The 18,716-nt window shown below is 40.2% G+C and overlaps 1 protein-coding gene across 1 annotated transcript in view; it reads left to right on the top strand.

The window, feature by feature from the left end:
* Positions 1–18,716, top strand: part of CLASP1 (cytoplasmic linker associated protein 1) — a 181,222-nt gene that overhangs the window by 129,196 nt on the left and 33,310 nt on the right. Inside the window, exons 24-30 of the mRNA XM_055717670.1 lie at positions 783–806; positions 1,733–1,977; positions 5,569–5,632; positions 6,986–6,988; positions 7,228–7,391; positions 8,341–8,419; positions 9,378–9,521. Coding sequence (XP_055573645.1) covers positions 783–806; positions 1,733–1,977; positions 5,569–5,632; positions 6,986–6,988; positions 7,228–7,391; positions 8,341–8,419; positions 9,378–9,521 — 723 coding nt within the window. The remainder of the gene's footprint in view (positions 1–782; positions 807–1,732; positions 1,978–5,568; positions 5,633–6,985; positions 6,989–7,227; positions 7,392–8,340; positions 8,420–9,377; positions 9,522–18,716) is intronic.

Genomic DNA, 18,716 nt, shown 5'->3' with positions numbered 1-18,716 from the left:
TGTAGTACGAAATGAAAAGAACTTTTCCAAAGATAGCTTCAGCCAAATACTCAGTTTAAACAAAACACAGTGGGTCATTTTGTGACCTCTGCTCCCTGTGTACAATTCCTGTTGGGTCCACTGCTTCTGTTTGAGAGCTGGACTTGGCTTAAACCCACAGCGTCTAATACTGGGAATCAGTGCTCAGATCTGTCAGAAGAGCTCAAAGGGTGATGGAAACTCTGCCACTAAGTAAGGCCTTTAAGCCAGGGGTGTCAGCCAGGGAGTCTTGAAAGAAGCTAAGCTTCAAAAAAGTGTGGTGTAAGAACTGCAGGTTGAAAGAGAACTTGGTTAAGTGAAGTTGATTAAATGTGCTGTACTGTAGATAGTGGTTTCCTGACATCAGAATTTCTTTCCAACACTCTAAAATCAAATGGTACTAATAGCATGTGGGGAAATGAATCATTACTAAAACCTCTGGTATCTTCCAGAGCAGCGTTTCTGAAAAGTAAGCCACGAAGTGCTGTGTATAAACCTGTCATTTAAAAAACTTACTGATAGATAATCTCACTTCCAAGCTTCCTAATGGAAATTGTAGGCTGTACAAGTAGTACAACAGCTAGGAGATAAGGTCAGGCGTTATTATACCCACTTTTATTTTGCGTAAATTGTGGATTTTTGTTTTTTTTTAATTTGCTAAGACACATTTGCTATACGTTTTTGTTGCAAAGACAAACCCTACATAAGCTTCTGACATAATTCTCTATGCTTTTTCCCACCCTTCAATATTTTCCTGCCTACAGCTGTTAGGAGACTCCAGGAGCAAGGTACTAGTGCTTTCTTGACTTTTTATTTCTACTTTCCAACTTCCCCACCTTGTTGCTAACACCCATGATACTGCACTTGAGTTAATTTCTACGCTTCAATACTGCAGTCATAGTAGAAGCAAAATTCTGCTGGCTCTATAAGTCTGAGAACTGCAGGACTGGACACTGCAAGGAATTCTATAGCAAACACTTTAGTATATAGATTGTCGTCTTCAGATACATTGTCTTATCAATCCTGTTCTGCTAAGGTTCATTCAAGAGTTTGTTTTGTAGTATAGCATACAATTTATTTTGCTACAATAATTATTTGAATATCCCTTCTGTAAGGATTGAGGTTGTCAAAGATGTACCTAAGGGAATCAGGTCCTCTAATGCCATTCTATGGAAATGAATGGGGTTTGAGTACTCGACTCCCATAGCAGCCTCTGGAAAAATCCTAGCCCAAACTAACAAAGAAATTGTCATCGCCTATATCCCAGTGCATTTCTAGAGTCACTTCGTTGTCAATATCAAAGTGACTGTGCCATGTCAGCACAGATTCCTTCAGCTCTTTATCTTTTTTTTTTTCCTTGAAGTAAAGGTTTTATCATCATAGAGTCTGTAACAATGGAAGTGACCGTTATTGACAGTAAAGCAACATATGATTTCATTACCAGTAGCTAATTCCACTGGGCATAAGTATCTCTCATGCTGGGGAAGGCAGGCCCTGTTCCCCTTAGTCACTCAGATAGTCTCATTGAAATCAATGGGAACTGTCTTGCTCTAATGTGAGAGGTAAGCAGGCAGTGCTTGGTGACATCTTTAAAACACAGAATTCTGTCACTGTAACAATAACATTAGTCTTAGTGATTACGGATAGAATGTTTTTGGTTTGGCATTGATGTAACTATGTATAACTTGCTAAGTCTGAGTTTTCCCTTTTCCAGAAAAAGCCAGTGAGAAGGAGATATGAGCCCTATGGGATGTACTCTGATGACGATGCTAACAGCGATGCATCAAGTGCTTGCTCGGAGCGCTCCTATGGTTCCAGGAATGGGGGCATTCCACACTACCTGCGGCAGACTGAAGATGTAGCCGAGGTCCTCAACCACTGTGCCAGCTCCAACTGGTCTGAAAGGAAAGAGGGGCTCATAGGTCTTCAGAACTTACTGAAAAGCCAGCGGACACTGAGGTGACCTTGATAGTTTTACAGTGTCAGTCATTCATGAGAGATAGCTATAGGTGAAAATCAGTACCTGCCTTATGGAGACAGACTGTATCTTTCACAGTTGTGAAGGCTTAGTCTCCGCAATGTAGGACTCAGCAGAAATTTTTCCAAAAGTAATGTCATCAGTATAATTGGCGTGAAATTTGTAGCAGTAAGGTAGAAAGAACTCAGGATAGCATGCTGCCTTCTGATAGCATGCCTCTGTCTCATGAAGACCTCCAATGGTAGGTGTTTGTTGCAGCACAGTGAGATTTCCCACAATGTCAGTACTGTAAATGCACCCAAAGGGTGGTACCATTTTTACATTAGTCTGAACACTCAATTTTTTTTTCCCAGCAACTTAGTTGGTGTAGCAAACATTCACTGCACTTCCTCTAAAATGACTCAGAGTGCGTGTGTTTCGAAGGTGAGATCAGATGATGCTGTCAGTGTGTTGGCTATACTTTGACTCTTTATGAAAGCTGTGTTAGTTGTAATTGTAGGTATTATTTGTAACTTGAAAAGAGCTTGTATCAGAAACTTGAGTATCCTATAAATGGTGTGGTTTATAACGTAGAGGGAAGTTTCTTACAGCAATGAAGTAGGTGTAACAACTCTGAAACTTTGCTTATGGTAGGAGAGGCAGACGTTTTTCCCTTGTTGAAAGCCACATAAACCCTTCAAACACCTTCGGTATGTCACACATTAAAACAGATCTTAGCATTACTCAACAGTCACATGGAAACTTCATATGGCCACAGGTCATCTTAACTAAAGTCCACTGGCTCTCAGGCCGTAGGCTTTTCACCCTTAGTTTATGGTGACAGTATTTGAAAACAGGCTGTTTCTCTCTTGGCTCTTGTGAAGATAACATTCATGAATATCTGTGAAGGTTTTATTTTCCTGTTAAGAATACTATGTACTTCAGTTATGACCAAGTTTAAAGTGATGGTTGTATGGTTTATAGCCTGCCTACTTGGATTTGCACAATTGTTTCCATTTTTAAAACGCCTTCACATTGGCTGAAAATATTTGATTGTTCATGTTAACAAGCTGAATGAAAACGTACTGAGAGCAGACCTGGAAAGGTTATTCTTTTGCCATCGTAAAAATATTCTAGCACTTCACACGATGTGATACAGCCCTTAAGTGGGAAGTGCTACAGGTTTTTAATATGGGTCCTTCAGAGTCTCTAGTTCAGCGATGCTCTTTGATGTGGTCTATTTACAAGTCTTTTAAAAGATACTTCCCATATCTATGCTGTCTTTTTTTCTTTTTCTTTATTTTAACAAACTGTCTGGGGAGAACTGTGACACCTTATATACTTGTATGAAAATGTTGGGTGAGACTCGTTTTGCCACACAGGTGTGTTAGGATTATAACCAAGGTTTTGAGGCCTATTGGGGATAGTTCCAGGGGAGGAAATGTTGAGAAGGGTGGGCGATGGGCTATCGATCCAGATCAGTAACTCTTAGCACAAATGCCAGTAGAATTAAACGATTGTTTTCAACCCTGTCGGATTCGGTGTTTGAACTGTGCTGCTTGTCCCTCAAGCTAGCACGTTTTCTTAGCTTTGATCCTGACTAATTTAGAAACCTGTCCCAGAAACTACACCCCTGCAGAGTTATTTTTTTAATTGGCTACTGGTTTTAGTGTTCTAGTTTATATTTCATTTTGGTTTGCTTTTGGTCTGCTTCCTCCTTGGTTCAGGATTGTTCTGGTGCCTGTTCTAATGATTAGATTTTATCATCCTGTTTGTTCCCACAGCATCTTGCTGAACATCATCAAGGTCATTAGTACAAGGGGCAAGTCTGTATGTCTTCTAATTAAACCTGTTATCTTCTGTTGTGGTATAACAAGTTTAATAAAAGGCAGTGATGTGGCTAGGTTTTCTTTAGTACTCTGAGCTGAAAGGTGGCTGATCCTATATGAGCTGGGATTTACATATTCAGAAAGATGTGCGTGCAAAGTGGTATGGTGCTTACCTGTTCTCTTTGTTTCATACAGCTTCATGTGGCCTGGTTCTCTAAGGGCTCCCTGTAAGGTCTCCTAAATAAAACAAGGCCAACGAGCCCCTTAAGGAAATGTTCTCCAACTGACTGTTTCAGTTTAGTACTTTCACTGCTACCCCAAGTCCATGATCTTGTAGAAAGAGACATGGTTATACTTGCTGTCTTCATGTAACCTTTGCCCAGAAAGAAAACTCATTAGAGTAATAAATAAGGGTTCATTTGGAGAGCTGCAATCTGCATGAATTCAGGAGAGCATTGTAGAGTAGTTGTTTCGAGACAGTGCAGTCTTGTGCTGAACGCTGACAGCTTGCTGTGGCGTCGTTACAAAGACTTTTTCCTCTACATGAGATTCTCAAGACCATTGAGTTTGTGCGCTTTTAAAATTTGATCAGTCTTTCATACATAGGTTTATTGGAAAAAAACCCTCCTGTGTTACTTATAAACAAGCTAATATAAAATAGTTGTAGTCTGGCCTGTTCTTTGAAGCTTATTTTGAGAGAGATGTTGGTGGACTGTGTACAACTGATGTCTTTCTGGAAAGAGGGTACCTGTAGTCAAGACCTGAATGGCTGTTCTCGGAGCAGTCCATGTGCATTTCACTAGTTGCTCTGGTTTCATAATAATTGTGAAAAATATCTAATTGCATCCATAGTATGCAGGAAATGTTACCTAGCTATCTTGCTCTGTTTTTGTTTGCACAGTAAACAAGCAAAACTTTTTCATTCTTTGGCAGTTTGCCTTGCAGGAGAACAAAGACTTGTATTTTCAAAACATTGGTGCCAAAGGTCTCATTTGCAAAAGGTTCTGCATTTGACTCGAACTCAGTGTCTTATGAAAGGGACCCATACATTACTTCCCCCCCCCCCCCCGCCCTCAATCTTACTGAGCACCTAATAGTCTCTTACTATATAGGAACTTAGATTGTGCCTTCTGACTTACTAGGTTGCCCGCTTGTTAATCTGTCTTCCATTTCTATATATTTGTCTCCTCAATGTGCCTGCTCTCAGACTTTGGAATCAGTGTGATATTGTTAATACTGTGTGATTCTAGACTGATTTTACTGAAGCAACTGAGAATTTAGACCAAAATATTTATGATCAGTGTGTACCAAAACAGCATGAAAGTTCTAATTTTACTTGGAAAATTTGAATTCCCTGGCACAAAGGAGACTTGAGAAATCTATTCCTAGGCTGTAAAAGACCCCATGGTTTAGTGAGTCAGCAACCTTGGTGCAGGCAGAAAGTAAATGCCTCCCAAATGTGCCTATTTCAAGTAGTCTTCTGCAGTCTAGAATATAGAAAAGAATAGAAGCAGCAGAAAATAAAGTGTCTAGCTTAAGATAAAAAAAAAACAAAAACCATTAGATTTCTTAATGTAAGACTGGTGATCCCAGCAGTTAAACTCAGATGCCAGTTCAGGCTTTGCCTAGATAGATAGTTTTCAGAAGTGTGACTTAAGTAACATTGAAATAAGGAAGGTTAGATCTTTCAGCTATTAATATATAGTAGCTTTTTTGCTGCAACTAAAGCTTTAGCATTAATATCGTTTTATTTATGTGTTTTAGCCGAGTCGAGTTAAAAAGGCTATGTGAAATATTTACTCGCATGTTTGCTGACCCCCACAGCAAGGTAAGATCACAAAGACTTGGCTCACACTCTTACACTACTGTGTGTGCACATTTGACACTGTTTCAAGATCAATGTTTTTGTATTTCTACCCATGCCATCTGCTGGGACACACCAGCATTTATAAATCTCCTTGATTTTTATCTGTTTTACAACGAAGAGATGTGTCTCAGCCTTTTACTTTGCTAGGAACTGGTTACCCCCTGCTTCCTAAGGAGCAGCCTAATGCCTTTCAGATGTCAGCTTCTGGAGCGAGGAGTTTGGTTTTATCTGTGCCTCTCTAGGAAGTGTCTTGGTGACACACAGTGGAGCGAGGGCTGTGAAGGGTAGCGAGCCATAGTTCAGCATTACGGTCACTGGGGTTTGTGCACTGTGTGCACCTGGGAGCAGTCTGGGGTCCCACCAAGGCACTGTTCTGGATGTCCTAAGTGGAGCCTTCAGTATGGTTGCTGTGCCTTCTTAGTAACGCTGACCTTTGACGTTAAAGGCTGTGGCATGAATTTACAGGCTTCTCTTAAAAAGAAGCAGACGAGGGAGAGGGGAGGTTGAGCCTGGAGGTGTGCTCAGGCCCAGCGGTCTGTCTTTGACAGGCGAGCGGGAGCAGGGGGAGGGGAAAAGGGAGTTCTGTGCCCTTTCCTCAGGGGGTTTGCTGGTGGAGGGCAACCAGTAATGGCTGGGTAAAAACGTCTGCTGTTGGGTTGTTGAGAAAGACTAAGTTATATAAATATTTGTACTTTAGACCACTTGGTAAACCAGTTTTAATGTCAGGTGGAAACCCCCTGAGTAGGCAGAGTTGCCTGTCACAGGTATTGCCTGAAGTGTGCCATAACTACAGTCTGGACCAGCTGTCCACGAGCCTCACAGAGTGTGGCAGTGTCTACCTGTAAGGTCCTAATGTTTTGGTTCTCAAAGGTTTGGTATGTGTTGTGGAAAGGGTGGAGGTGTAGCTATTTGTTTACAAAATATTTCCAGTTTCTGAGGAAGGTGAGGGTTTATTGCACACTGGACTAGAGCATGTCCTCTGTGGCAGTGGTGATCTGACATCTGCACTGCTGTTACAGAATTACTGCTATGAGGTCATTAGTTGTGGTGTTAAAACATATGTGAGCTTTGTTACACATAAACATATATAAACATACGTTACTTTCATGACTGAGGAGACCAGATCTGATCCAAGATATACTTTAAGTAACTCCACTGAGAAGAGATTGTGTTTTAAGAAAACGTAAACTTTCAGTGAATGCATCTTTTTATCTGTTGACAAACTGCATCTGAACAGCCAGCCTTGATCACTATGTGTGCTAACGAGTGGTTTGTTTTGTTGCATGGCCTGCTTTGCGGTGGAATTCACAACAGAGAGTAAGTGTATTCTACCCCTTTACTTCATCTGTTTTGTGTAGTATTTTAATATGACACATTTTAGATGTGTCTTGTCTGATGTATTTTTTTTCCAGAACAATGTAGTCACTAAATTCATTCCTTTATGAAACTGTCTATAACAAAATCATCCTGAAACTCAGATTGTAAACCCCTCCCCTTTGATTATTTTTTTATTTAAAGTGCTGTATTCCTTTTTGTGACACTTCTTTTGTTAATAGGTTTTCAGCATGTTTCTGGAAACCCTGGTTGATTTCATCATCATTCATAAAGATGACTTGCAGGATTGGCTTTTTGTTCTCCTGACCCAGTTGCTAAAGAAAATGGGAGCAGATTTACTGGGGTCTGTGCAGGCAAAAGTTCAAAAAGCTCTGGATGTCACCAGGTAGAGTATTTGGATGGCAAATGTTATGGAGGTTTTTGCAGAACTACAAATTGCAAAAAGGCATTATGATGAACATAGAAAAGCCAGCAGTGCTGTATATTTTGAGGGCTCAACCTTGATGAATACCAAAATAAAGGAGAACACAGTTATGTCAGAATATTTCAATTGCTGAATTAAAAAGGAGTATCTGTTTTCTAAATAAATAACTTTAAAGCGTAACATTTAAAATGTGTAGTTTATGAACTTTTTAAAATGGGTGTTGGGGTTTTTTTTGTGTGCATGTGCTTATATACCAATTTTCATTGATTGCGAAAAAGTATTTTCAGCATTCAGAATATGAATGGTGCTTTATCATAGTGTTCAGAGTATCTTTCATATTGTTCAAACAGCAAATACTGGTAATGTCGGGATAAGACCTTGAATGGTACTGCAGCGTGCACACCGATTTTGCAACGCATGTCCTTTCCAAGGATGTTCAGCACAGGACACTGTGACAATGAAGTTCAGCTCATCCTGGAAATAGGATCATTTTTTAAAAGGCAGTAGTAATGCAGGATAAAATAGGATAGAGTAGGGAAAAAAAGGAGTGAAATCAAAACCAGGTATGAACTCTGAGGACAAGATAAACCAGGCTGCTACTAGAGGTAAGGGAACAGAGCACAGCCTGAAATGAAGAAGGAATGGACAGGTGTGCCAAAAGCTGGATAAGTGTACAGAGAGCAGATAGAGTAACAGTGTATAAAGGTATTGATTTAGCAGTTTTCTCTAGTATCAAGTCAATAATCAGCTGATCCTTAGACTTGGCGTTTCCCTGGTTGATGGTAAAGTTAAGAACAAGAAAAGCATGACAGGTGATGAAATCTGTTGTGTTAGCTTGAATGTATTGAGTTGATTTAATCCTGAAAATTCATGTTAACATTACAGTTTTACCTTTGTTTTCTTTGGACAGGGATTCTTTTCCATTTGATCAACAATTTAACATTTTGATGAGGTTTATTGTAGATCAGACCCAAACACCAAACCTGAAGGTCAGTATCAAAAGCCTTTTCATTAAAGCATCAGCATGGTTGTCTTAGCTTGCCATGTCAGTCATACCATAAAGCACAGAACTCATGATAAAATAAGTAAGTACCTGCATGATACAGAAATGATATTGGCAACTTTGATTAACTCTTGTTCTCCATTTTAATAAATCTAAATATCGTCACATTGGGGCCCTGTAACTCATCACAGGTCAGTAAGAGCTTTAGACACACTGGAACATATTAAAGTTTAGACATGGACAATTCCACTTCACTTGGTCTTGGTGGAAAGAAAACCTGGCTGTGCAGGACAGAAGCAGTGTGAATAGCTGGGAAGTTGGGACCCTAGGCACAGCTTAACAAGTGCTTGTTGCACAGGTCGGACAAGGCACATGTAGGCTTTGGAGACAAAACCATCAGAGCGTTTTGTTAGTGAATCCTCCCAAATGGATACTGTTGTGCAGGCTGTTTTTCAGGAGGTTGCTGTTTCAAGGCTATAGGAACATTGTAAATTCTGGAAGTCATACAAAATTTATTTCCAGAGACAGGAGTATACAGGATACCAAATCACTCAAGTATTTTTTCTTCAATCTCCCAAACTTTGGATCTTTCAAGACTCCAGCATCAGGCATTTGGTTTGGGGACAGTATGGTTTGACATCTAGAACAGTAACTGCTGGTGGAAACAGCATGGTGAAGTACTGATTTGCTTACGCGAGTGTACAAGCACACGTATGTATTTCAAACCAGTTCTGGTGTACTATTTCAGACTCTTACTGTACAAAATTTATCCCGAGTAGAAAGTTCCTTTTGATTTTTGAAACGTGACATTGGGATGTGTCACAGGGATTTTTTTTCCCTCCATGTCTTGTAAGTCTTGTCATTCTGTAGTGGTACCTGTTTATTATGAGATAAACTCATCTTTGCCAGCTTATGGGCTTAATAGATCCCTTTTTGCTTCTCAGGTGAAAGTTGCTATCCTGAAGTATATTGAGTCCTTGGCAAGACAGATGGATCCATCAGACTTTGTGAATTCCAGTGAGACGAGACTTGCTGTATCTAGAATTATAACTTGGACAACAGAACCAAAGAGCTCAGATGTGAGAAAGGTAAGCCAGCATGATGCGGTATTCCCAGTAATTATTCTTAAAAAACATCACCCAAACACCCCACAAAATAACCCAAATACCACCCCCCTCCCCAACAAACAGTCATAGAGGTAATGAAAAATTCAGTGATTAGATTCTAATTTTGAAAAGTGGATTTTATGTACTTTACTGTCCAAACCAAACTGCCAATTCACTAATGACAGTTTTCTGAAGTTTGTCTTCATGTATTTTTTTAAGGTACTTAGCTGTGTGACTTCAACTACTATTACTATGCAAAAAGAGATCATAGTTTGAAAATGTGCTTTTTCTTTAGCAGTCTGGGGATATCTGTAGGTTTTCGTTTATCTAGGTGGAGGCTCTGTGCTTTGGAGACTCAAATGAAATCTAGCACAACTTCTGTGTTACAATATTGTTAAAAGAAAGTAAACAAATCAGTAAGCTGTCAGGGGCGCCCAACTCTTTTCTTTTAAGAGCTGTGTGTTTATCTCAACCTGGAAAAAACTGACACATTTAGGTCAGACCTGGGTAATAAAGTTACCTTGTTCTTTATCTTGCTCTAGATGCAAGTGTCAGGCAAGCTGAAATGGGGCAGATACTGATACTCATCTCTCCCAAGAGAAAAGTGAGACTTAGTTTTATGTATCTGGCATCTGTAACACGATTTAAAATTACCTTCTCTTCCCAGCCCAGATGTAGAAGTAGATTCCAGTAGGAGTTAAAGGCTTTTGAGATGTACTTGGATTTAAAAACCAACAAACTAACTTTAAACATTTCAGAATGTAAAAATTGTGTGAGATTTTTACATTCTACATGCACTTAAAATGTTGAATTAATACTAGAATAACATATTATTTTATAACTTTGGAAATAATTCTTATTTTTGTTCGTAGTGATTATTTGATTCTCATGAGTAGATCACTGGGTTTCAAAGGTGCTACAACTGCAGCATTATCTGATAGCTGACACAAGGCTTCAAAGAAGCTTTTTGGGTACATGCTGTTTGCTTCCTTGCATACAGCTGACTGGTTCTACAGAAAAATGTCTCATCCTCTTTTCTGAAGAATTTCTGCAGGTGTTACACTAGTGGGACTGAAATTTGTTTCTGCAAGATAGCCTGCCTCAGAAAAAAAGGGTGACTTGAAATCCTGGACTTAGATCTGGAATATGCGTTTCCATCTGGAATACGTGTTTCCATTTTAATGCTTCCATGTACAAAGTCAGAAAGAATTAAACAGGCAAAGAAGCTGCTTCTCTGTTACAGTTCAAGTAAACCTCAAGCAGTTTACTCCACTGGTGGTCTGTGAGAGGGAGTTGTAATTAAAGTAGGAATATACATTGAAGAGCAAAATCTCTGCATATTGCTCAGCAGAAGAAATATTCCACCATTAGGGGTCATCATTGCTGCATGCAAAATTGAGTGAAGAGTACCTGCAAGAGCTGAAAAACAGGCTGTTCTCTGAAGGTATGGGAGCAGGTATTCGGTGTGGTGTCCATCCTTCTATCTTTCAAAGACTTGCAAAGCCCTGGCAAAACTTCCAGCAAACTACCTGGGCAAGTGCCATGGGGCTAAGAGATTACTGAATCTAAATTATTTTTATTAAACCTGCATGTGACTTGTATTTGCCTCTGCCTGTATCTTTGAAATAATTCCATAGTTAAGCTAACTTAGGCTACTAAAAATGAATGCCTAGGTGATCTTTATTTCATCATACTATTGCTGTACTGTGCTTTTTATTAAGAACATAGTGCAAACCATGGACTTCAGAAGAAACACTTGAACAAAGGATTTAGAAACAATCATTGGCCATTATCCCTGTCAGGACTGTAGTTAACAGACTAATAAATTCATTTTGTAGTAACAAACTGGATTATCAAGGGCCAACCCAGACAAGTGAAGTATTCTGAAGAACACAATTAAAAAGTTGCCCTTCCTTTTTGGAGACTGTACCTTGGGGAATAAAACCCTTTTTTTAATATCAAGATGATTCGTGTAAACATCAGAAGATTCTGCCCTCATGGAAGGCGTTACGGTGGCCTTCAGGATCAGAGGTTTTCTAAGTGCAAAGCAAACCATGCGTTGTAAACGTTACAACCTAAAAGTGGAGACAGCAGTTGAGATTATGGGGAGAGAGGGGGAAGAAGAACCAGTTCAGTCTTCAAATGATCAAAGTATTACAAGAGGCCTGTAAAAAGTGTAGAATAAGGTCATTTTTCAATGGAATCTGGATCCGAGACTATCAATGCAATCAACTCAGCTCCTGCAAGAGCACACTTTATTTTTGGTACTGAGGAGTCTTGGCTGGTGTAGTCCAGCCCACGTACACCGCAGTGGCTGGCTTGGTGGAATAGCAGTGCCAGCGTGCAACTGCTCGCAGAAGCAGGGGCTCTTTTCCCCAGGAACGTAGTCCCACAGCCAGTGTGGCTCTCACCCGGATTTGAGTTACTGAATGCTACCTTACTGCAAGTAGCATCTGTGTGTATGCTGGCCCTGCTGTTCTGTCTGGATTTTGCCTTCGAGCAGCTGCAGGTAAAACAAGCTTGCTCGTGCTGCGGTGAAGGATATAAATGACCTCTGTCAGTGGGGAAGGCATGTGGCTGCTGTGTGCTCATGGCAATTAGTCATGCAGGTCTGATCCTGTGCTAGCGCTCAAGGGATCTGTTCGAGAAATGGATTGTATTTTCAGTCAATAGTGAGATTATCCTTTTAGCAGTCATCATCAGTCCATTGCTGCTGTTCACTATGTGTGATGATCATGGAGGTCCCAGCCCTGTAGCATTAAGGCACTGGAGAAAAATAAAAAAAGTGGCAGCATTTAGGTCCAAAAACCTTTTTCAAACTGAATGATACAGCTTTATTAATGAACCTTGCGTATTCTTGTGATGATTACTAGAGCACACTTAACCTGTCTGACACCAGACTTGAACTACAGATCATGTTTTATAACTAGTGAAATCAGAAAGAAACAGAGTCAAAGAAAATGCTGTTGTACATAAAACCGTTTATGTTCTTTTATGGAATGATACCTGTAGCTAAGCAGAAGCTGTTATCACAAGAAAAACACGATGGACTTTGAGGAACATACGGTTGAAATAAGTGTCATCAACAAAATGTCATGATTCCCTCTCAGGGCAGAAACCATTTAAGCTGCTGACAGTAGCCATGAACTATGTACGGTCAAAATTATTGTCAAGCTTTATGTAGAAAATACAGTGATCTGCAGTGTGTTACGGGTAAATATTTGTCTTGTTGTAAAGACTGTTAATACTTATGGGTGTTTACCCTGTGTTCAAGTTAAGATTTACTTCCTGCAAGCAGTGCTAGAAGAAAGGTGAAAGGCATTTGTCCTCCGTACCAAACAGAAGCCATTGGGTAGGAACAGGTCACGCAGCACTGCGTGGAGACGTGGATGGGATGTGGTTCCAGTGCAAGGAGAGCACCTGTTGGTAATTTCCACACATACAGCAAGCAGGCTTGCTGCTTTTTCCCCAAGCAGAACATATCAATGGGCAGGGCACAGATAAGGATTTCAGATAACTGAGCTCTAATTTTGATTGCAGTAGCGTCTAACCTTGTGTGATGTACTTGACTTTCCTCTGCCTTGGTTTATTCCTCTCTGTAACAGGGCATTAATTCTGATTTTTCTCTGGAAAATATTTAAGATTTGATGAAGTCATTTTACAAAAGCCAGTTAATTACCACACCGAAAAATAACACAATGACAATGCAAATACTGTGATGACTGGTCTGAGGACATTAAGTCAGTAACTTCACCATGTTATCGCTAATATTGCCAGCAATGTTATTGTGCAATCTTTACGTAGGTAAAGTGCTTATTGAATTTGGATGACAGGCTCGGGCTTTGTGTGCGAAAACGCTTTGATCTTGGAAAAGAGCCATCAGTTTGGGAATGGAGATAGAATGAGGCTTCTGATTTGACTTTGGCCACGGTCTAAAGAAGCCTCCTGTCCAAGGCTGGGATGAATAGAAACTTTTATTAAACATGAGTGTTCAGCATTTGAGAGGATGGAATTGTCTGTGAGGGCACACAGGATCTTAGCATTTAGGAGAAGCTTGTACAGGCTGAAGGGGAACAAGGTCTGCAGAGGTGAAGGGCCAGTGATATTGCCTACCATCTTATTAATACAGGTCTTGTTATTAAAGACTAGCCGAGCTCTGGTTGTAATGATAAATAACAAGATCTGTATTGCCTGATTGTCATTTGGACTACTGATCTCGGGGAAGATGAAATTTTTCCTGTGTGCCAGATATCCTGACTGGCTTCTCTGTTGATAAAGCATTCCTACAGTAGTTTTTTTACAAGCCTGAATGTTGTTTTACATGTTATGAGCAGCTTCATGCCATGTGTGCATCATGTTCTGCCTTCCACTTACGTAATGGGGAAAACTCTCTATTTCAACTGTCTTGTTACTACTGAGCTTGGCCGAGCTGCCCTTGAGTACAGACAGTGTATGGGACTTGATAAGAAACTAGAACCACTGCAGTGATTCAAAAAGCCCAGGACAGTGCTTGTGTTACTGGGATTTGCATGAAGATGAAGTCCCCCTCCAGACTACCTAGGGGAAGGGCCCTCCTTGGGTTGGCACCACCAGTTTGCAACTCAAGTCTAGAGATGTCCAAAGAAAATGTGTTTGGGATCAGATTTTCTTCCTAAAACTGATTGAGAAACTGCTTCTGAATTACACGGGAAAATGAGGAAGATTTCAGAGAGAAAGCTGCAGGTCAACAAATTAATGTGCTCAAACAGCCAATGAAGTTCTATTACTTCTTTAACTAGTAGTCCTAGCTGTCATTTCTTGACAAATTAGTGTCACTTGGATAAGGAAATCGTATCTTATCAATAAAGCCCAGTGCAAGTTTGAATAAAATACTGCTGTGATATGCGTAGGAGGACCAGTGATAGGAAAGCAAACACTTCTAAGGAAGCGAAGTTGAGTTCCTTTGCGATGTACTGCCATGAGACTACTAAAATCTCTTCTGGAGCTTTAATTTTCCATCTAACATCAGGCTGATTTGAGCAATTCTGGGACAGAAGCTCTTCTTTAAAGGCACACCTGAAGACTCTTGGTGAGCTGAAATGGTGGTGTTAATCTTTGCTGGTGCTGGGCAATAAACACTGTTGGTCATAGCCTGTTAGAGCAGCGGTGACAAGGAGGATGTTTGCAGAAATGGATTTGAATGGCAGATTGTTTTAATGTTCCTCAGTCGCAGACTTGCCTTTCTGAGTCAGAGGTTTGTCTAGCAGTCCTGCAACATTCCTGCGCCAGATTTGTGCGTCTCATGGACTCCACGAAGAGCCAAGTTACCAGAGAACCAGGTCTTAGGATTTAATTTCAGGCTTATGGAGTCTTGAATAGGACTATGGCCATACTGCTGAGGTCAGCCCTTTAGCCAAAGGATATTCCTAAAGAAGTCAAACTCGGCCTAAGTGCACAGAATTCCTTTCAAGCATTTAAACATAGTGTTAAGGAAAATAGTGTAATACATCAAAAGTGGTAGCTGGTGGCCTTCAGTGTTTGCTTGATTTAATGCTGTTACAACAAAAAGGATCTCTGTGTCCCAGCTGTGTTTCCAAAATAGTAGCCATCATTTTCTGTTTGTTTTGAGTTTGATGCTGGAGAGCTATGAGGGCCAGAATGTTTTTAGTGCACGCAGTGTCAGGAAAATGGCTTTTACCCAACATTGGTGGCCAGAAAATCATTACGTGCTTGTTGGAAATGTGGTGCTGGGGTAGATTTCCTTAAAATTTAATCTCTTCACTTTATACAGCCTTCTAGTGTCCTTTGAGCTGAAAGCAGTTTGTAATATAAGCACATTTTCTCAGTTTGCTTGAAACATTATCATGCATTAGCTCTTACTATGAGATCAGAAGAATTTGCCTCACACAATGTGTGTATACTCATGCTTATGTTATTTGTCTGTTCATAATATGCTTGTGTGTACATGCCATTTATATAAATACACACGTACCTACGTAGGTATAGATGATGTATCTGTTTTGAAAGCCAAGATTAGAGGTGATATTTAAATGATGTGTTGTAGAGCCAATCCAGTAAAGAGACCATGGGCTGTGTTTTCTGCACTGTGATGGGTAAGACTGCCATACTTATTCTAGCATTTTGAAACTCTGTGCAGGTTAAAGTGGGTGTTTTAATTACAAACTATCTTACTTCAGTAGACTTTCTTTCTTGGCTTGTATCTTCCTTTCAGAATTCAAACTTGTGTCATGCCAGGTTTACAATAAAAGTTTCTCAGTTGTCAATGAAATGTAGCTTTTGTTTCTAGTCCTGAAACCTGTTTTTGCAACAAATGCCATTTTGTAAGGAACAAAGTTTACTCAGAATAATCTTCATCACCTTGACTTCTGAGGTAACATCTAACTCTCCAGAAATAATTAATATTTTTGCCGTGGTCTTTGCAGTGCCCAGGTCACAAAACAACAGCATGCATAAGGAGTCATAGCTCATTATAGAATAGTAATCCGATTTTTTTTTGCTGGCACTTGTTTGAGAGGCTTTTGAAACATGTAGTGCAACCATCCATGACTTGTAAAAGCCTTTCATGATACTGTGTGCTGTATAAAACAATAGCAGTGTGGATTTAATCTGTATATGAATTCTGTATTTAAATCTGTTAAACAAGTTCTTCCTTTTCAGGATGTGGATGTAAACAGCATATTCTGATAGAAGTCCTTTGGGAAAACTGTGTGTTTAAAAACCTGTGCTCAAGCTAGCATGCTTGGTTTATGTGTGAGCTGATGAAGCCATCGTGCTTCATATTACCCTGTCAGTAATGTTGACATCCATGCTCATCTGATTCTAGACCTGAAAAAGGAACAAGCAGGAGGTTTGGTTTGGTAGATAGTTTGTTAACTTAGTGCCAGCTAACAACTAGTGGTCTGCTGGAAAGTACACTTAAATAACGCTTGTTTAGAGCCTGCAAACACTCTCAGCAGATGTGAATTAACTCACTTAACATCAGCTGCGCTCACTGGAGAATCGAAGCGTTGCCCTATGCCAGTGTGTGCTAATACAAGCTGCCTAATGTGCCACTGCTGCCTCTCTATCTCAGTGGATCTATATTTGATCTGCAGTTTAGTGTAATTCAAAGTGACACGAGGGAGAGAGCTGCTCTGTTCCAGCATGCCTTAAGTTATTAAAACCACATTTGCCTTAGACTAGATGGTGACGTGAATGATGCATACAGAGTATGATTATGTTTATCAAAAGTGAGTAGATGTTAGTGCAGACCTTCCCCAGACTGATCACGTGGTAAAAGGCATTTGCAGATGCTGTTGGTCTATCAGACTGATGCCTGGACCAGAGGCAGGAGTTTGCAAGTTCTTCACTGCTTCTTCCTCTGAACTTAGAGACGTCTGTGAGGATAGGTGCGGGCAGATGCAAGCACCTGTTCCCCTACTCCTGGCTGGCCAGATGCAAGTGCCATCTCAGTGCAGCACTGCCTTGGCTCTGCGCCTCAGCAGAAGTTTTCAGGTGGTTATGGAGGCCATCAGGAGGTGGCCAAAGCAAAGCCTAGCAGAACTAAGGGATGATCTGTAAGCCTGAGAGTTGTGGCCGATTTAGTTTCGAGCCAGTGCCACCCTTTGCTGAAGGGAATGCTCTTATGGTTAAAGCAAGTATTAATGTTTTTTGTTACTTGAAATTAAGCAAGCAACTGATTAAAACTCTTCTGCAAAAACATGGCATGTGTACTGCTTAGATGATTCAGTTTAAATCTATGCTTTCTCTAAATAATATCAACTTTCCTGTTTGTCAAACCCAGACCATGCATAGTTGGGTGGGTGAGGATTTGCCAGCTAGGACCACTACAGCTTCCTCAGGGCCCGGTGAAGGAAACTTGGAAGAGAAATGTAAACAGGTAGACTAAAAGCTGTGTGCACTAATCACACTAATCGTGTTTGCAGTCTCAACTCAACTGTCTAGCTGTGTAAAGAGACCTTGACTCGGAGCCTGAAAAGAGTGTGTGTGTCTGTGAAGTATTTTTTGGCTTTGGTGTGCTTTTCTGTTAACTCTTTTGTTGTATTCCCTCGTAAGCAATCAGGGTATGAGGTCCTCTGCTTTTATGGGGCCCCTGGTGTTGTGAGCCCATCGCCAACAGAAGTTTGAGAAACGTGAAAACTGCTTTCATACAGCTTAGGCAACTAGCCGCTTATTCTGCTTGGTCTATTGGACCAGCGACAGCAGCAATCATAAGGCACTTGCATTAAGCTTAGGTCACTGACCACATTTCCTTTCTAAAACCAATGGATTTTTCCAGTTAGCCTTGATCTTTTTGCTTAATGAGCCCAAACAATTTCAAAGAGACTTTATTATAATTCAACCAATTTGCAGAGGTTACAGTTTTTGATAAATATGGTCAACACCCACTGCTAGGTGAAAACAAAAAAACAGAAGTTGCTAAAGCATTTGTGTCCCTTTAGCAGCTGATGCTGTTTGGACAGCATGAATTGCATTGACCTAAATGTGAAACTTTGGGAGCTGCTACCAGCTTGTGGAACCTGATCCTTTGCTGCATTGTTATAAGTAGAATAATGAAGTTATATAAATGATCCTTTGCAAATGATTCAAGAACCTGATGTGGAGCCAGACCCCCTCACTAGCATAGTTAGGCTCTGAAGTCACTGGAGTTTCTCCAGCTCAAGCCAGCAGAGAACTGCTTCGTTAGGATTAGATAATCTGTAGGGTCTACGTTATATGTCACTGAATGGAGATGGATTAGTGTTCCACACTAATGGTACAGGGACACAAAGGCAAGGGAAAATTCAGATATTACTCTTTCTTCAAACTATGTATCATCAAGCACGAGTGTTGCATGGAGAATGTTTGTACATTGTGTACAGAAATAAGTTTTCTATGGCTTGTTTTAAATTTATCTACTCTTCGTAATCTGATGTAACGTAGTAATTTAATGAAACTACGTTAGTAGTTTCCACAAGATTTTCCACAGTTTTAAAACTGAGAAGAATTATCTGTAAAAGATTGCCTTTGACTAGATAAATGTATACTAGATAAATGAAACTTAGAGGGTTATCAGGTGTGTCCAGCTCTAACTATTAAGGCAGGTGTAGAAATGCTAGAAATGCTGCTCCTGATGCCCTTCATTACTGAAATAAAATTAGCTGTATGAGAACTGGAAAGTATTGCAAAAGTGAAACT

The sequence above is a fragment of the Falco cherrug genome, chromosome 8 (genome assembly GCF_023634085.1).
Source record: "Falco cherrug isolate bFalChe1 chromosome 8, bFalChe1.pri, whole genome shotgun sequence".
Lineage (NCBI taxonomy): Eukaryota > Metazoa > Chordata > Aves > Falconiformes > Falconidae > Falco > Falco cherrug.
This window is presented reverse-complemented; position numbering and strand designations above follow the sequence as displayed.